The sequence below is a fragment of the Protopterus annectens genome, chromosome 3.part1 (assembly GCF_019279795.1).
Source record: "Protopterus annectens isolate FY-2018-M chromosome 3.part1, PAN1.0, whole genome shotgun sequence".
NCBI lineage: Eukaryota > Metazoa > Chordata > Ceratodontiformes > Protopteridae > Protopterus > Protopterus annectens.
In genome coordinates this window covers 1,106,756,116-1,106,770,852 of record NC_056732.1, presented here as the reverse complement: position 1 = coordinate 1,106,770,852, position 14,737 = coordinate 1,106,756,116, and the positions used below count along the sequence as shown (strand labels likewise).

The following is a 14,737-nucleotide window of genomic DNA, read 5'->3' as shown; positions in this document are numbered from 1 at the left end:
TCTTCTTGTCCCATTAGCGCGTTTCCACATGAGAATCCTTCAGTGGCTTCTTTTCATGCAGTGGTATTTCCAGGAACTACCCATGTCTCACATGATCCTGATCACAGAAACATGCAAAAGGCACCTTTCTTGGTGGATGTTCTCCCCACTGGTAATTCAGGGCAGATCTTTCATACAACCCCCTCCGGTAGCCACAGTGACCACGGACGCCTCCCTGATAGGGTGGGGGGTATTATCTAGGCAGGACAGTCCAAGGCACTTGGCAACCTCACGAGTACCATCTGCATATCAATGTCCTAGAAATGAGGGCGGTTCTCCTAGCGTTGCAAGCCCTTCAAGACTCTCTTCCTTCCGGGACCATTGCAATCCAAACGGACAACATGTCAGTGGTATGGTACATCAACAAACAGGGCGGGACCAGGTCTTACCCCTTGTGTCGAGAAGCACTCAGACTGTGGCAATGGGCGATTTCCTCCCAACGCTTTCTGATAGCAACACACATCCCTGGGAAATCCAACGTTATAACGGACAGGCTCAGCAGAGCCATCCTCATGCCTCGAGTGGTCTGTGAATCAGGAAGTTGCAGATCTTATCTTCCGCAAATGGTGACAGCCTTGCTGTGACCTATTTGCCACTCCTCTCAACAACAAATGCAGCAGCTACTTCTCCCTACTTCCTCTTCCAGGTTATATACCCAGAGATGCTCTAGTCCACGATTGGCCTCAGGGACTCCTTTATGCTTTTCCCCCTTTTCCCCTAATTCCAAGACTCATACAGAAAGCAAAATCGTTGGGTTGCAAAATGATCCTCATTGCCCCATATTGGCCTCGACAAATATGGTTCCCGTTCCTACACCTCCACCTTCTGGATCAACCGTGGATTCTGGATCCAGTGCCAGATCTTCTGATTCACCAATCAGGCGGGTTGCATCAATCCCTTCTAACTCTCCAGCTCACAGCTTGGTTACTCCACTTCCAACCTTAGCCAGGATTTCCAACATCTCCCCAGCAGTCCGTGACATTATTGTTTTCTCAGATAAGTCTACTACGAGGAAAATGTATGCTAGTAAATGGAAACGGTTTTCTTACTGGGCAGAATCTAGAAATTTGGATCCTTTCTCAGCCCCAGTCCATGAAATTCTTGAATTTCTAGCACAGCTTTTTCAGTCTGGTGCGGCTTCCGCTACCATTAGAGTACAACTAGCTGCCATTTCAAATTTTCATATTGGTATGTTTAATTCTAGCATAATGTCTCATAAGCTCTGCAAGGCTTTTTTGAAAGGAACATCTCTTCTTAGACCCCCAGTTAGAAATCCTCCCCCTCCTTGGGATCTCAATTTAGTTTTAGCCTCCTTAATTTTGCCTCCCTTTGAACCAGCAGCATCATGCTCTTTAAAGTTTCTTTCTTGGAAGACACTTTTTCTGATTGCCATCACTTCAGCAAGACTTGTCTCAGAACTTCAAGCACTATGTGTTCATCCTCCTTACCTGGTGTTTCACAAGGACAGAGTTTCTCTGAGGACCAATCCATCCTTTATTCCTAAAGTCTGCTCAGAGAACAATTTAAATCAGTCCACAGATCTCCCAGTTTTCTTTCCTAATCACAGCAACAAGGCAGAATACAAGCTCCACCAATTGGATGCGCACAGACAATTGCGTTTTTACCTCCATAGAACTAAGAAAGTCAGACCAGTTATTTCTTTCTTATGCTTTCAACAAACAAGGCCTTCCAGTTTCTAAAGTGACCTTATCCAGATGGTTATCTGATACTATTGCCTTTATTTATCAGTTACAAAATAAAGAGCTTCCAGCTAAACCAAAAGGTCATTCCACTAGAGCATAAGCCACCTCTGTAGCTTTTCAGTCTAGGTTGCCCATAGCCTCAGTCTGTGCAGATGCCACTTGGGCAAACCCCCACACTTTTATCTCTCATTACAAGGTAGATATGGTCTCCCAGAGCAGAGCTCCTTTGGTTCTACTGTTCTGAAGAGTTTGTTCCAATGAGCCACCCGGTATTTTAGGTGCTAGGGACTCTGTCCCAAACAGCAAGAAAGAAGGCGAGATGGATAACTTAACATAAAGAAGTTATGTTCCTACCATAATGTTCTATGTTAGTTGTCTTCAACTCGCCTTCCTTCCTTGCGTCCCTCCCTCCTTCCCCCTTCCTAGAGGATTGTGAGGAGTTCCCTTTTATTTTCACTGGCTGAGCATCTTTTATTACTTCACATGCCAGGTAATTTATAACTCTTTCCTTGTTTAGGTGTATTGGACAACCAGTTTTTAGGAGCTGGTTACTCTACTTATGTCTAGTTGCGCTATCACAAACGAGACCTGGGTAGCTGATGATGGGATAAGGGGTACCCTCGAGCCAGTAAACAGCTCTCGAGCTATAGAAGATGGCCGAGTCGGAGCCAAGGATTGGTTCCGAACCCAAACAGCAAGAAGGACGGCGAGAGGAAGACAACTAACATGGAACGTTATGGTAGGTACATAACTTCTTTTTATGTGACACTGCTTCATACTTTTTCATTTCCAGATGTGCTAAATAAGGAAATACGAGTACAACTGCCCAGAAAATCATGTCAAAATGCTGCTAAGCATGGCGATGTGATAGCATGACTGTGTGAGAGTTGCATGCAGCATGTCCACTGAAATGCATTTTTTTTTATTGTAGAATGTTACTGCTTACCTTATTTGTGACATATTCATTAGCTCCAAAGAGGATGCTGTTTTTCAGTCCATTCTCTCACAGGTTTACAAGGTATATACAAGCTTTGAATGTGATCTTTAATGACAGCTCATATCCTGTTTAAAAAGTTTGACACTTGCCATTCTGATCACATATAGAGAGTGTCCTGCTAAGGGTGCTAAATTTCCTTGCTATATATCTTAGCACAGCAATTGTATAGACTACTATGGTATGTAATAAACAAAACTAATCTCTTTGGTGGTGTGGATTTTTAATTTGTCTATCCTCTCAGCAGTTTCTAAGCATTCAGAAACTGAGCATACTCAGAAACTGTACAGGTGCTTTTCTGTGTTCAGTATTTGCAGTTAAGAGGTTAAATGGTCATAACACTGAAAGCTGTCCATGTATGTTTGCTTCCATCTTTTAGCACATGGACCTACTAAAACAGATTAGAGGTTTGACAGTCAACACCAACAGCTGCAAAATACAAATTAATGAAGTAAAAAGTAAACTGTGCTGAGTTACAGTCTCTATACTCTGTGACTTGCAAATGCCACTTTTCTTATTGATATTAGTGCCACAACCTATAGTACAGGAAGATAGGGTTGATAACTGCAGTAGTAGCATATCTTCTGCAAATACTTCATAAACCCAAACTTTTGAACATTTGTAGGCAATTTTCTGTCCCTTGGCATCCATTTAGAGACATATTCTCATTCTTCCATGAGGAAAGTTGTTCAGCTGCCTGTTCTCTGAGAGTTAATTCTGGATCATAAATCAGTGGTTATCCTGAACAAATTTGCCTTATTTATGAAAATGCTTAATTTTTACTTTAGCTCTAAATCTCAATTATCAGTAATTTGTATTTCATTGAATGTTGTTTCTTAATTGTGTATGCCTTTACTCCTGCTGTTATTGAGGATTCCCATTATCTGTCATTTGATCAGGTCCGTCTCTAGTGACAAACCCTTTCGTAAAATGTATCTATCCTTTCTCGGGATTGTACATTTGTATTTTCCTCTGCATGGGAATCAAGGGGGGGTTATCCCCCCTTTAACCCTGTTTAAATGAAATGGTCTTTTGCTGTAGGCAGAGTTGATTAATAATATGTTTACTGAGCACTCCACATTATGCATAGTATGAATAGTTAACATTTGAAACTTTAAATACATTTACTTTGGATGTCAGCTTGTTAACTCCATTTATTTATTTGGGTACATACTTGCATTTGTTGACTAGGGATATTAATTTAGAAAGCCCTCATTTTCTAAAGTCCTGGTCACAAAGTTCCCAAAACAATAAAGTAATCTAGTACATATCAAGAACAACTTTTAAGACATTATGAGGCAACTTACAATAAGAATCAAAACATTGTGAATTGAAACAGTAATACACATTGTATATATTTACTATAGTACATACATTGTGGTTATTAATCTGATGCAGTGCTGTTAAAGGTTATTTAGGAATGCAGAATCTATGCATGGGCATCAGATGATAGCAACTGAGGAAAATAATTCTCTAATACATAGCTGTTGCTGGCCCCCAATATTGAAAGTAAAAGGCCAGTAGTAATCTGCATACAAATTGTTATTCTTTTGAGTTAATTACTTTAAGCATGACTTGTACTTCTGATAAGATATGTTGCAGTCTATTGCATTTTTCTGTGCCTGCTTTCTAATTACTGTATTAACTTATAAACCAAGAATGAGCCCAGCAGTGTCAATGTCCACCAATAATAACAAGCAGGCACCGCTTTGGATACGTTCACTCACGATCAATTTATTCAACAAATACAAAAAGTTAGATTGACCGCTTTCTTCCCTTCCATAGGGATTTCATCAGAATTAACTTATATATATTAGTCAACCCTTTATATGCTTGTAAAGGGTTATTCTTTCCTTCAGGAACACCACTGACCTGGCAGCTTTTTAAAGAAAACTATACTAAGTGCTGTGTCGTTACCAGTATGTAAATGACACATCCCTGGTTAATGCTTAAGTTGTTAACATAGTTCTATCTCTTTGGCTTGTAGTCCCTTGTGTAGTGCTAAAATACTGAAGTAGGATTTCCTGCATTTGTTTGTTTTTACATTTATATATTTTGTCATTGTTTCATTTGCAGTGCCAGAGTGGCGAGAGAGAAGGTACAACGGATCAATCTGAGCCCTACTTGGTTATCTAATAAATCAGTAAAATGGACCATACTTCTGCCTACTTAAAGTGATTATACAGTGTTTTCTAAGCTTACCTTTGCATCATGGCATGTGATGCAACAACCTCCGAATAGCACCTTTACCCACTAGGCAGCATTGTCTTGTTGTATTTCGATAAGAAAAAAACAGTTTTAAAAATATGATTTTTATACACTGACATCACTAAGGGAAAACAGTAAATCTTAACCTTAGTGGTGTCAGTGTAGGAAAAAAGTGTGTTGTGTCCATTGACATTAATGGGTGTACCATCATGCATGTGCGAATGTGCCCCATTAAACTCCATGGACGTAACAGACGTTACACGAAGGTAATGTTATAGTAGTAAATACTAAATTTATTTGGGCCGTGGATTAGTAAAAAGTTTATGAAGCTTTTTATTAAAAAACGGCACAAATATATAACTGTAGACAAGTGTAAAAATGTACAGTGTCATTTGATGAGTCAAGTACTGCTAAACTGTATCCTTAGTTAGATTGGAAACAACCCTAGCATTTAGATTACTACAACTGTGTGATATGAGGGCTGTAAAATACTAAGCTGTGATCAGTTAAGATGGATCAAATACTGTGCTTTTAAATGTGTGCATAGTTTTCTTTCTGGCTTTTGCTATCAGAGAGATTTATATACCTAGTTATAGGAGCATTCTTGTGGTTGTCTGCCTTTGTTTATTTTAACATAAAAATAAAGTGTTATGATTTAAGCAAAAAAATTCATTTTGCATTTACCTGTTGCATTTTGTGTACTTTTTCTTTTATAGCAGTTGCACTGGCTGTTTGTAGTCTATGTTTCTTCTTGTTGATGTAGGTTTCCCAGTTTGTGTAAACAAAAGTTATGTGCCACTTGACTTGAATGGGTAGAATTAAGATATCTTAATCTATCAGTTAAATTAGTCTATGTTGAAAGCTATACTTAAAGTAGGATTAAAATATAATATGCATTATAATTTTTGCGTATTTTCCCTAGGAGTGTGTATGTGGGAAATCTTAATGTATGGTGTCAAGCCTTTTCAAGGAGTAAAAAATAATGATGTGATTGGACGAATTGAAAATGGTGAGAGGTTACCAATGCCCCAAAATTGTCCTCCTACTCTTTATAGCCTTATGACCAAATGCTGGGCCTATGACCCCAGTAGAAGACCAAGGTTCACCGAACTCAAAACACAACTCAGGTAGGAAATTCTTGCTATTACTGTGATCTTGACTGTATGAAAAAGTTTTGATCTTGGTGTATTCCTGTATAAATTTTAGTCTGTATCAGAAATATGCTAACTCATCTTTTCTGCAGGTGAACAGTTTTATAATTTTAGTAATTTAAGTGCCAGATCCCAGTTAAATGTGTATTTTGCATCACTTCTAAGTTCCTACATATTCTGTCTTTGCAGGTTGAAGGTAGTATCCTGTAGCATACATAGAAAAGATCAATTAAATATAGTATTATTAAAGGTTACTGTTACCAGCTATTTGTAGGTTAACCTAACAGTAGTCAGTGTTTACAATGCCACTGTGTTAGTATGGAATGGTTCTGCATAGTAGTTTGGTGTGTCATACGATATTTCATTGTTAAGATAGATAGTGACAAGTTCTACTAATTTTGTAATTAAAGCATACTATTCTGTGTTTTAATTTAATTGGATTAATTGAAGTGACCAGCAATCATTTTAGCCACAATCCTGTGCCTCAAGAGCAGTGGTAAGTGTAGTGCATGTGTGTAAGACCATCTTTCTGGGGGAGGGTTGGAGAAAACCAGGACACCCAGAGAAAATGGACATAGACATGGGGAAGAATATGAAAGCTTCATGGAAAGAGTGACCAGAGACGAGTCAAGCCCACGACACTGAAGATGGTCATTAATACATTGCCAGTCTTGAACAGTTGTGGTTACTATGAAAGGTGTCATTGCCTACTGACCTAGGAAAGAATCACCTACCAGTGAAGGTTCCTGCCTTCCATATGAGATTTGGTTTGCAGCTGGTCTGAGTATTTCCAGCAGACTTCTGGTTAATTGATGGCCGACAGGAGTGAAGGTAGTGGGTTGTCATTTTTTGTGTCAGTGATGGTATGCCAGGGACAGCCTAACTATTGATGACTTCTTGTCTTTATGAAAAGTCTTTGACGTTAAAAAGAAAAGAAAAACACTCCCAAACAGCATAGTTATTATTAAAACCTGGTACAAAAAGAACAATGTTTATCCAGATGTCAATTCTTTGGTAAAACTTGCCATTTTGCCTATTGTGGGGCACCATTTTCTGCCTGTAAGAATATTTATGAAATAAGGCCTTAGCCATCTCGGAGGTCTGGGCCTTGCAAGCTATGATTTTTTTTAATGGACAGCCAGACAGTAAAGACAATTTAAAAATTAATTCTTCATAAGAAATGGATTAAAAAATGCCATTAATAAATCAAAACTGTAATGTTTAATATTACTAGTTTGAGCTTTGTCATAATTTATGAGAAAGCACAAAGGAAGGGGAAGGTTCATCTCCTTCTTTTACAGGCAGTCTATATACATTGTTAACAAGTAGGTGCAGACCTCCCATGAAAGAAGAGCTGACCCCAGCACCACTGCTTTGAAGCTGTGTCTGCATGCTTTCTCCAAGTACAGGACTAGGTAGCTGTACTGGATGAGTGCCCTGCTGAATGAGAATCCACTAAGCTCTTGGACAAACGCATGATTTTTTAATATCTAAGTATTGTACAGAGATTGCTGACAGGCTTACAGTTTTGTGCAGTGGTTCATGTTGCTGTATTACAGAGTTTTGTTCTCCAGTTAAACACCCAGCTCGACTGCCATCTCTGTGGGGTCTGCATGTCATCATTGTGTTTGTATTAGTTTTCTGTGGGAGCTCTAATTTTTTCCCACATTCTAAAATGATGGTGGTAGGTTAAAATGATCTTTCAGATTGTCCATACGTGCAGATCTGTGTGTGTGTATACGTTTGTGCGCATATGTGCGTGTGTTTGTGTGTGTGTGTGTGTGTGTGTGAAGCATGTCTGTGCATGTATCCTGTAGTGGCTTGATATCCCATCCAGGACTAGTTCCATGCTTTGTGCCTGTTTAACTGCAAGACATGCTATGTCTCCCTTGTGAAAATGAATGGTATAAACCAACTGTCATTGAATGAATGAATATATGCATTTGTAGTCTGTCCCCTTCTCAAATAAATATATATATATATATATATATATATATATATATATATATATATATATATATATATATATATTAGTGTATTGTAGCTAAACTCTTTCATCATTTTGGCTGTAAACTGGGCATGCGTAGTAGAAGGTACTGTCAAATCAATCACAGTCCTCATAGGCCCAGCTTCCATGAAGTGTACCATCAAACATACTGAGGTCACTAAAGCTTACACTACCTTCTTATTACTTTGTGAATTATGTTGTACTATTACAAACTGTCCAGTCTTAGCTTCATTTGAATCTTTTCTGTTCGAAAGCATCCTTGATTCCAGGTCTTAACCACTTCTGCACCACTGGTCTCAGAAAAGGAAGTGATATTTCCTATATCAAGAAAAGGTGGAATATCCTGCAGCGGTGCTTTATACTAGTATTATTTTTCATGTAACTGTATGAACTTCATAATCTGTATTTGAGAACTTTGTACGGAAAGTGGTTGGGTTCACGGAGTCTAGAAAGTTTAAAAGAGAAGAAGGTGGACAAATATTCCACACAGTGAGTGTTGGAAAGTGAGCAGTCATCCTTGGGAGGGTTATTTTAATAGTAAAGCATAACATTTGGACTTAACCACATTATGTGCATGTCTTTCATGACTGTAGTTTTCATCAGCTGCTGTCATATCCATCTGAAAGCCTACTCTGTTCTTGCATATATGTAACCTTGAGTGATACATGAGGCACTCACATATTGCTGCTGCTAGGAGCTGACCTTTCACTTCTCTAAATATTTTGTTACCCTCCATTAAAGCAGAAGTAATTTGTTTGTAGTGTGGATCTTACTCATTCACCATTTGTTGTTTTCTCAGAAATCTTCTGTGAAAAGTACAAGAAACTTTAAACTGAGATTGCAGTCCTTGCCTCTTTCAGTACCGCATGTAACTAAATCTTTTTTTTATTATTTTGACTTTCAATTCTATTTAAAAAGTAGTAGGAAGTGTCATAAGAAACAGATAGAGGAGGAATAAGGGTTATCAAAGTCAGCAAGGGTGAATTTCATGTAAAGAGCAAAATAGCTAAAGTGTATGTGGTATATGGATTGCATGAAAAAATGAAAATGATGTAGAAAAGCAGATATAATCTTTTGGCACCTTTGTCTACTTATGGAAATGTGATGAGGTATTATATAATAAACAGTGGGTGATGAATGGTATTAAAAGATAAAGTTTTGTGTGTGACAAAAGAGAGTTGAGCAGGTGAAGGAATGATGGAAGATGAGTATAAAAGTGTATATATGAAAGTTGAAAAACATGTAAATAAGCTTATTTTTGTAAATAGTGTGGGTGTTTTTATGAATATATATATCCAAAAGTAAAAAAAAAAAATTACTACTTTACTAAGTAATTAAAACAAATGCCATAGTTTCTTATGTAGTCAGCTGAGCCTGTCCTAACTCATTTTGACATTTCGTGTAAAGCCTTCCCCCGCAGCTGCTGCACTAACATGCCAGTATGGGAAAATTAATCCAAATAAGCTGTTATAGTAATGAAATGCTCAACCACTGCCGCTGTTGCCAATCACATATTGCCCAACACCAATATGGTTCAGAAAAGGGTGATAGGACCTAATAACCATCATTCTTTTTTTGGCATAGAATAGGGGATATTTGTTGCCTGCTGCCGTCATTTACAGAGTCAACGCTCACTGACATTGGGCCTCCTTACACATAAGAGCTATTCTGTCCTTACCCAGGACCACCACATCTTGGGGTGCACCCCTAGTCATGTTCTTTAACCAATTGCTTCCCATCTTTTCAGGCAAGGAAACCTTTCTGCTTCTTGAGCCATGGACTTGAACTGGGCCATCATATTTTGACCAGCTGGTTACTTGCTTGAGGTTGCAGGAAATGGAATCCTAACCTTTTTCTCCACAGCATGCAGAGTGATGGACATGCTGTGGGTTTATCTTTGGGAGGTATTTCCCACCTCTCTGATGACAGATCCCTCTGATGCCTACTTCATTGCTCAGGCTGGCTATCATCTTGTTATTGATCCCCCTCCACCAGGAAGTTTGACTGTAGCTATAACCTCGAAATGCTTGCACATCCTCCCCATAAGAAGGGTGAACAAGCTATGTATGCCTTGGACTTCCTTTCCCGTATCTACTCCATCATTGTTTAGGCTACTATTGTGACACAGTCTCATCAGTTTCATCCTGTGCCATCTATTGCTCTATCGTATGGGAACTCACTGGCCTATCACTCCTCAACATTGATTGCATCAATGTTTCCACAGTTTCCTGTTCCTTTCCTTGCTGTCTAGCTTCAAGTGAACATTTATACGGGCTTCTTGTGGAAGGCTCCAAATTATCTTCATATGGCACCTGACCAATTGCTTCCTGTTCCACTGGTTTCCCCTTAATTTGGATATCCATTACTCTGCCCTGTTGTGGTGCTTTCTGAATTAGATTTTCTACAGTAAATCCTTCACTTTGCAGGTACTCCATAACATCAGTTTCTATTTCTTTAACTTCTCCATTACTAATCTCCTTTTCTACTTTTCCTCTTTGTCTTCTTATTTTTTGTATTGTAAAGTTTTCCATTTCCGGATTCCTTTGTTTGTATTTCTCTTCAAATATCTTTGGTGCTGCTCTTTTTGTATTGGTTAGTTCTGCTTTCTCCTTTGCATAAATATTACACCATGTTAAATCTCTTTTTCTTCCCCGTGTCCATATTTATTCTTCAGATGTTTCCTGATCTTCCTGTTTCTCCCTGCTTTGGGGACTCACTCCAACTTGCTGTGATGTAACCTGTGTCAGACCTTCTACATCAAATCCTTCACTTTGTGGGTACTCCATAACTTCACCTTCTATTTTTTTAACTTCTACTTTACTAATCTTCTTTTCTACGTTCCATCTTTATGATATTATTTTTTATTATTTTCTCTTCAGTAAGAGTTCATTGCTGTCAAGGAAGTCCCAGCCCTGTAGGAGTTGCCTTTAAACAGAGATGACTAGAAATGGGTGTACCTTTGTTTTCCTTCTGGTATTTCCTTCTGGTATTTCCTTTCCTTGCACCTCAGAAAGTTAATAAAGCTAGAAGATCATATGTCTTTTAGCTATGTCAGTTATGTGATTAAAAAAAAAACTGCAGTGACCCTCAGTTTTCATCCTAAGATCCACTTTTGTGAAGCATAATGGCATTAGTGTAAGTACATGAGGCATTTTAGTATGAGGCAGACAAATTTGGCATTGCATTGCATTTTGTTACTGAGTATAGCATAACGTTGGAGATAGCCCCCCCCCCCAAAAAAAAAAAATTGCATGCATACTTGTTTGACTGTATTGTTCCATGGTTCTTAGCAGTCATTTGGGTAATTTTTGTGACTGATGCCTGAAATGACGCAGCTCTAATACATTGTATAATTTGGCAGACCTGTGAGTACAACCATCTGATACAGGGAGAATAGATTTTTTTTAAAGTTCTTTGTAAACAGTTCAGTTCAAGAAAACGTGCGTATGTGAACTGCTGAAGTTTTCCCACGCTTTTTCAGTGCTGGGCATACTTGCTTGAGAATTATTTATATTACTTTGCTGGATTAATCTTAAAATATGGCTGAACAAAAATGCAAATTAGCCTTGCTGTCTACAGAGTCTGAGGAAAAGACCTTTTTTACATGATTTTTATCATTGATTAAGTCGGAGCACACAGTTCAGCATTTTGGATTTTTGAGCTATGAGTAATACATTTTCCTTTTCCTACTCATTGGTGCTTCCATTTCGAAAGCAGACAAGAGTAAGTGTTTTCTGTGAATGAGTAAGCTCAAGCAAAAACTGCCAAATTCTAAAACATTCATTTTTCAGCATAACAACTGAAGAGACATACATTAGCTATGTTATCATGCAAACAAAATAATGTGAAAGTTGAACACAGTAAAAAATAAGCTTTTAGCATTAGTAAAAGAAAACAGTTTATTCCTCTTATTGCAGAATAAAGAGCTTTAGTAATTTAGCAAGGCCGCAATCAAGAAACTAAGTTAACATTTTTGAAACTTGGAAGTTCATATCACAGGAAGAGATTCAATGGCATAAATATTGCCTTCTAATGTTTTCACAAAAGTTCTTCACTGAAACCTACATATGAGCTTGCCTTGTGATGCAATACAAAGAAAAACTAATAATATATGAAGTACATTTTTAGAAGAGTTTTTTTTTCAGCTGCTGCCTAAAGTAGCATGTACAGTGTCTGCAGTCCATCTTTCTGAGAAGAACTGAATAAAGATGTTGCATCAGTTTATGAGGAACGTCTTAAATAAGTGGATGGACATTTGTAGATAAAACAAGAGAGAAGTAATCTCAAGAAGTAGAGTCAGGAGCCTTCCTTTATGGGAACTACATTTACGTTACCCCCCCCCCCCCAACTGGCTTCATATTAACCCAATTGGAACTGTGGAACAGTCTTTTTCATTTAGAAAACCTTAGAGCTGCTTGCTTCCTTGGTCAGTACTCATTTGGTGTTCTTGTTCATTCATTGTATGGTATCTTAACACAGCAAAGGGTGTGCAGTCAAACTTCTCTGGAGAGAGGTGATGCTTGTCAAGCAGCAGGCCATACATGGCATAGTCATTTTTTCACATTTCCCGTCCCATGGGAAGTGAAAATGTTGGCAGATTTTCTGAGCTAATTCTGCTACCATTTCCTGGAGGAGCCATGTCTGACTTGGATCTTACAGACGTTAAGCACTTTAGATCAGCCTAGTCACAACTCAGGGTTCATAGGTGTATACTAGGCTAACAACCACTAGGGCCTTTATAATTCTAGCTGTGCAACTCAAATGTGTCCCATAAGTTGTATGTTTTTAGACCTTTATATAGAGGTAATTGTTGGCTACGGCATGATTTACTGACTGCATCTGTCCATCAGAGACGTGGGTACCAGACTGGGGTGAATTTTCTATTTCCCATCCAGTGGTCCAAGTTGCACATAAATAGTGTTAGGGAGGGACTTTGTTTTACATGGAAGGGGAGCCTGTTCCAGAGAAAGGAAATTCTCTGCGATGAATATATGTCTCTGTAACGTGTCCTATTTATGTTTCAAGCAAAGGTCTTTAGATCTAGTTGTTCTGATTCTGTTTATTTTGCAAATGTGCAAAAGGTTCATCAGAGCCATCAGGATGGTTCTCACCATCCTCTGTTCAATGCAGCAAGATAATGGATGGTGAGTTTTGCTGTAGTCTTTAACCAGAGGCAAAGGGCCTTTCCTGCTGCTTCACTTGATTTGTTGTAGACTGCAGAGGAAGACTAAGCTAGTTATTCTTGTCCTTTGATGGTCAAAAATGGTAATGTTTTAAGCTCTGAAGAGCCCAGAAGAAAATAATTCTTCTATACCTTCTCACGTGTGCTTCCCCATAGTTGGGTAACATCTGGCTCCAGCTTTTAAGGCTGTCTGCTAAGAAAGACCTCCTGATCCCACAGTATCTCCTGGCTGAGATTTCATAAATGAGGAAGTGAAAGGCTGTCAGGTAGTTTTCCAGTTAGCAGGTGCATGCCTCCATTTCAAAGCAGTTCTCTGAATGGGAAGAACAGCTTCCTATACTGCTTAGTTGGCTAGCTTGCAAGTTATTTTCTCACGTGGTCTGGGTCTTAGCTGCTATATATAGTATGATCATTTAACAAGTATTTCTGCCCTTCTTGACCATATGGAGGACAGGATTATGGCCATCTGGTGAAGCAGCCTCTTGAAGGAATTCTGCATCTTCTCCAGCCTTTGAAAATGGCTCCCCTCTGTGGGTTTTAAACTTTGACTGCAGGCTCGCCCTGTCCATTTTTGAAAAGAAATGGACCAAAGAAAGCCCTTCATGCCCTGGATGTGCACTGATAGCTTAGGTTTTAGCTGAGGTGGGTGCTCAGATTTAGGAAGACTGAACTGCTGTTCATCTTTTTCTTTAATTCTTGAGAAGGAAGGACTTAAAGTTGACAGACAGACTCTTTCCAGGTTAATTTCCAAATACATTTCTTTGCCTTATGCAACTAACTGTATATTGGAAAGTGCTGTAGTAAAAGGTCTGTCCACTATAGGAGTGGCTACTTTCAGTGCTTGCTTCAAAATGTGTTCATTGCAGAGATTTACACCATCACTACTTGGTCTTGGTGCACACAATTGGGCATTATTGCCTTGGGTAATGACTGAGGGTGTTAGGCTTCAAGCTTCTTTTAGTTTCTTTGTACTTCAGTTTAGCTTTCTGAGCCTTGGTCCTTGGGCTGTCATCTAGCTCCTTTCACATTGATGGATTTGGATTCAGTCCAGCAATAAGGCCTGTAAGTGAGGATGCCTGATGTTAGAGCTAAAAGATATGCTCTTGCATTTTGAGTTAATTTACGGGGTAACCATCCTTGATGGACCTGAAATACATAATGGTGTCTCCTTAAGTATTGATGGTTCATCCCTGTAGCCGTGATTGCTGGAGTTACCTGTAAATTTAGTAATTATAACTTGTTTGTTGCATATTAGTTAGAACTATACTTGTCATATTGTCATTTGCTGTTTTGATTTGGGGGACTTCCTGGCTAGTAGCTCGTATAATGTGATAAAGTCAGGGGCAAGGTGTGCTTTATGTAGTTGGAGCAATGATGCGATGACATATGTCTTTTCCAAGTGTGTGCTCCATTGACATGGAAGCTTCCAGGAAAGTTTAATCACTTGAAAGA

General features: G+C 38.7%; 1 protein-coding gene across 11 annotated transcripts in view; it reads left to right on the top strand.

Annotated features, from left to right (window-relative positions):
* PTK2 (protein tyrosine kinase 2) overlaps positions 1-14,737 on the top strand; it is a 4,250,095-nt gene that overhangs the window by 3,374,248 nt on the left and 861,110 nt on the right. For all 11 annotated transcript variants that reach the window (XM_044067250.1, XM_044067257.1, XM_044067247.1 and 8 more), the window contains one exon: positions 5,867-6,071. In XM_044067250.1, coding sequence (XP_043923185.1) covers positions 5,867-6,071 — 205 coding nt within the window. The remainder of the gene's footprint in view (positions 1-5,866; positions 6,072-14,737) is intronic.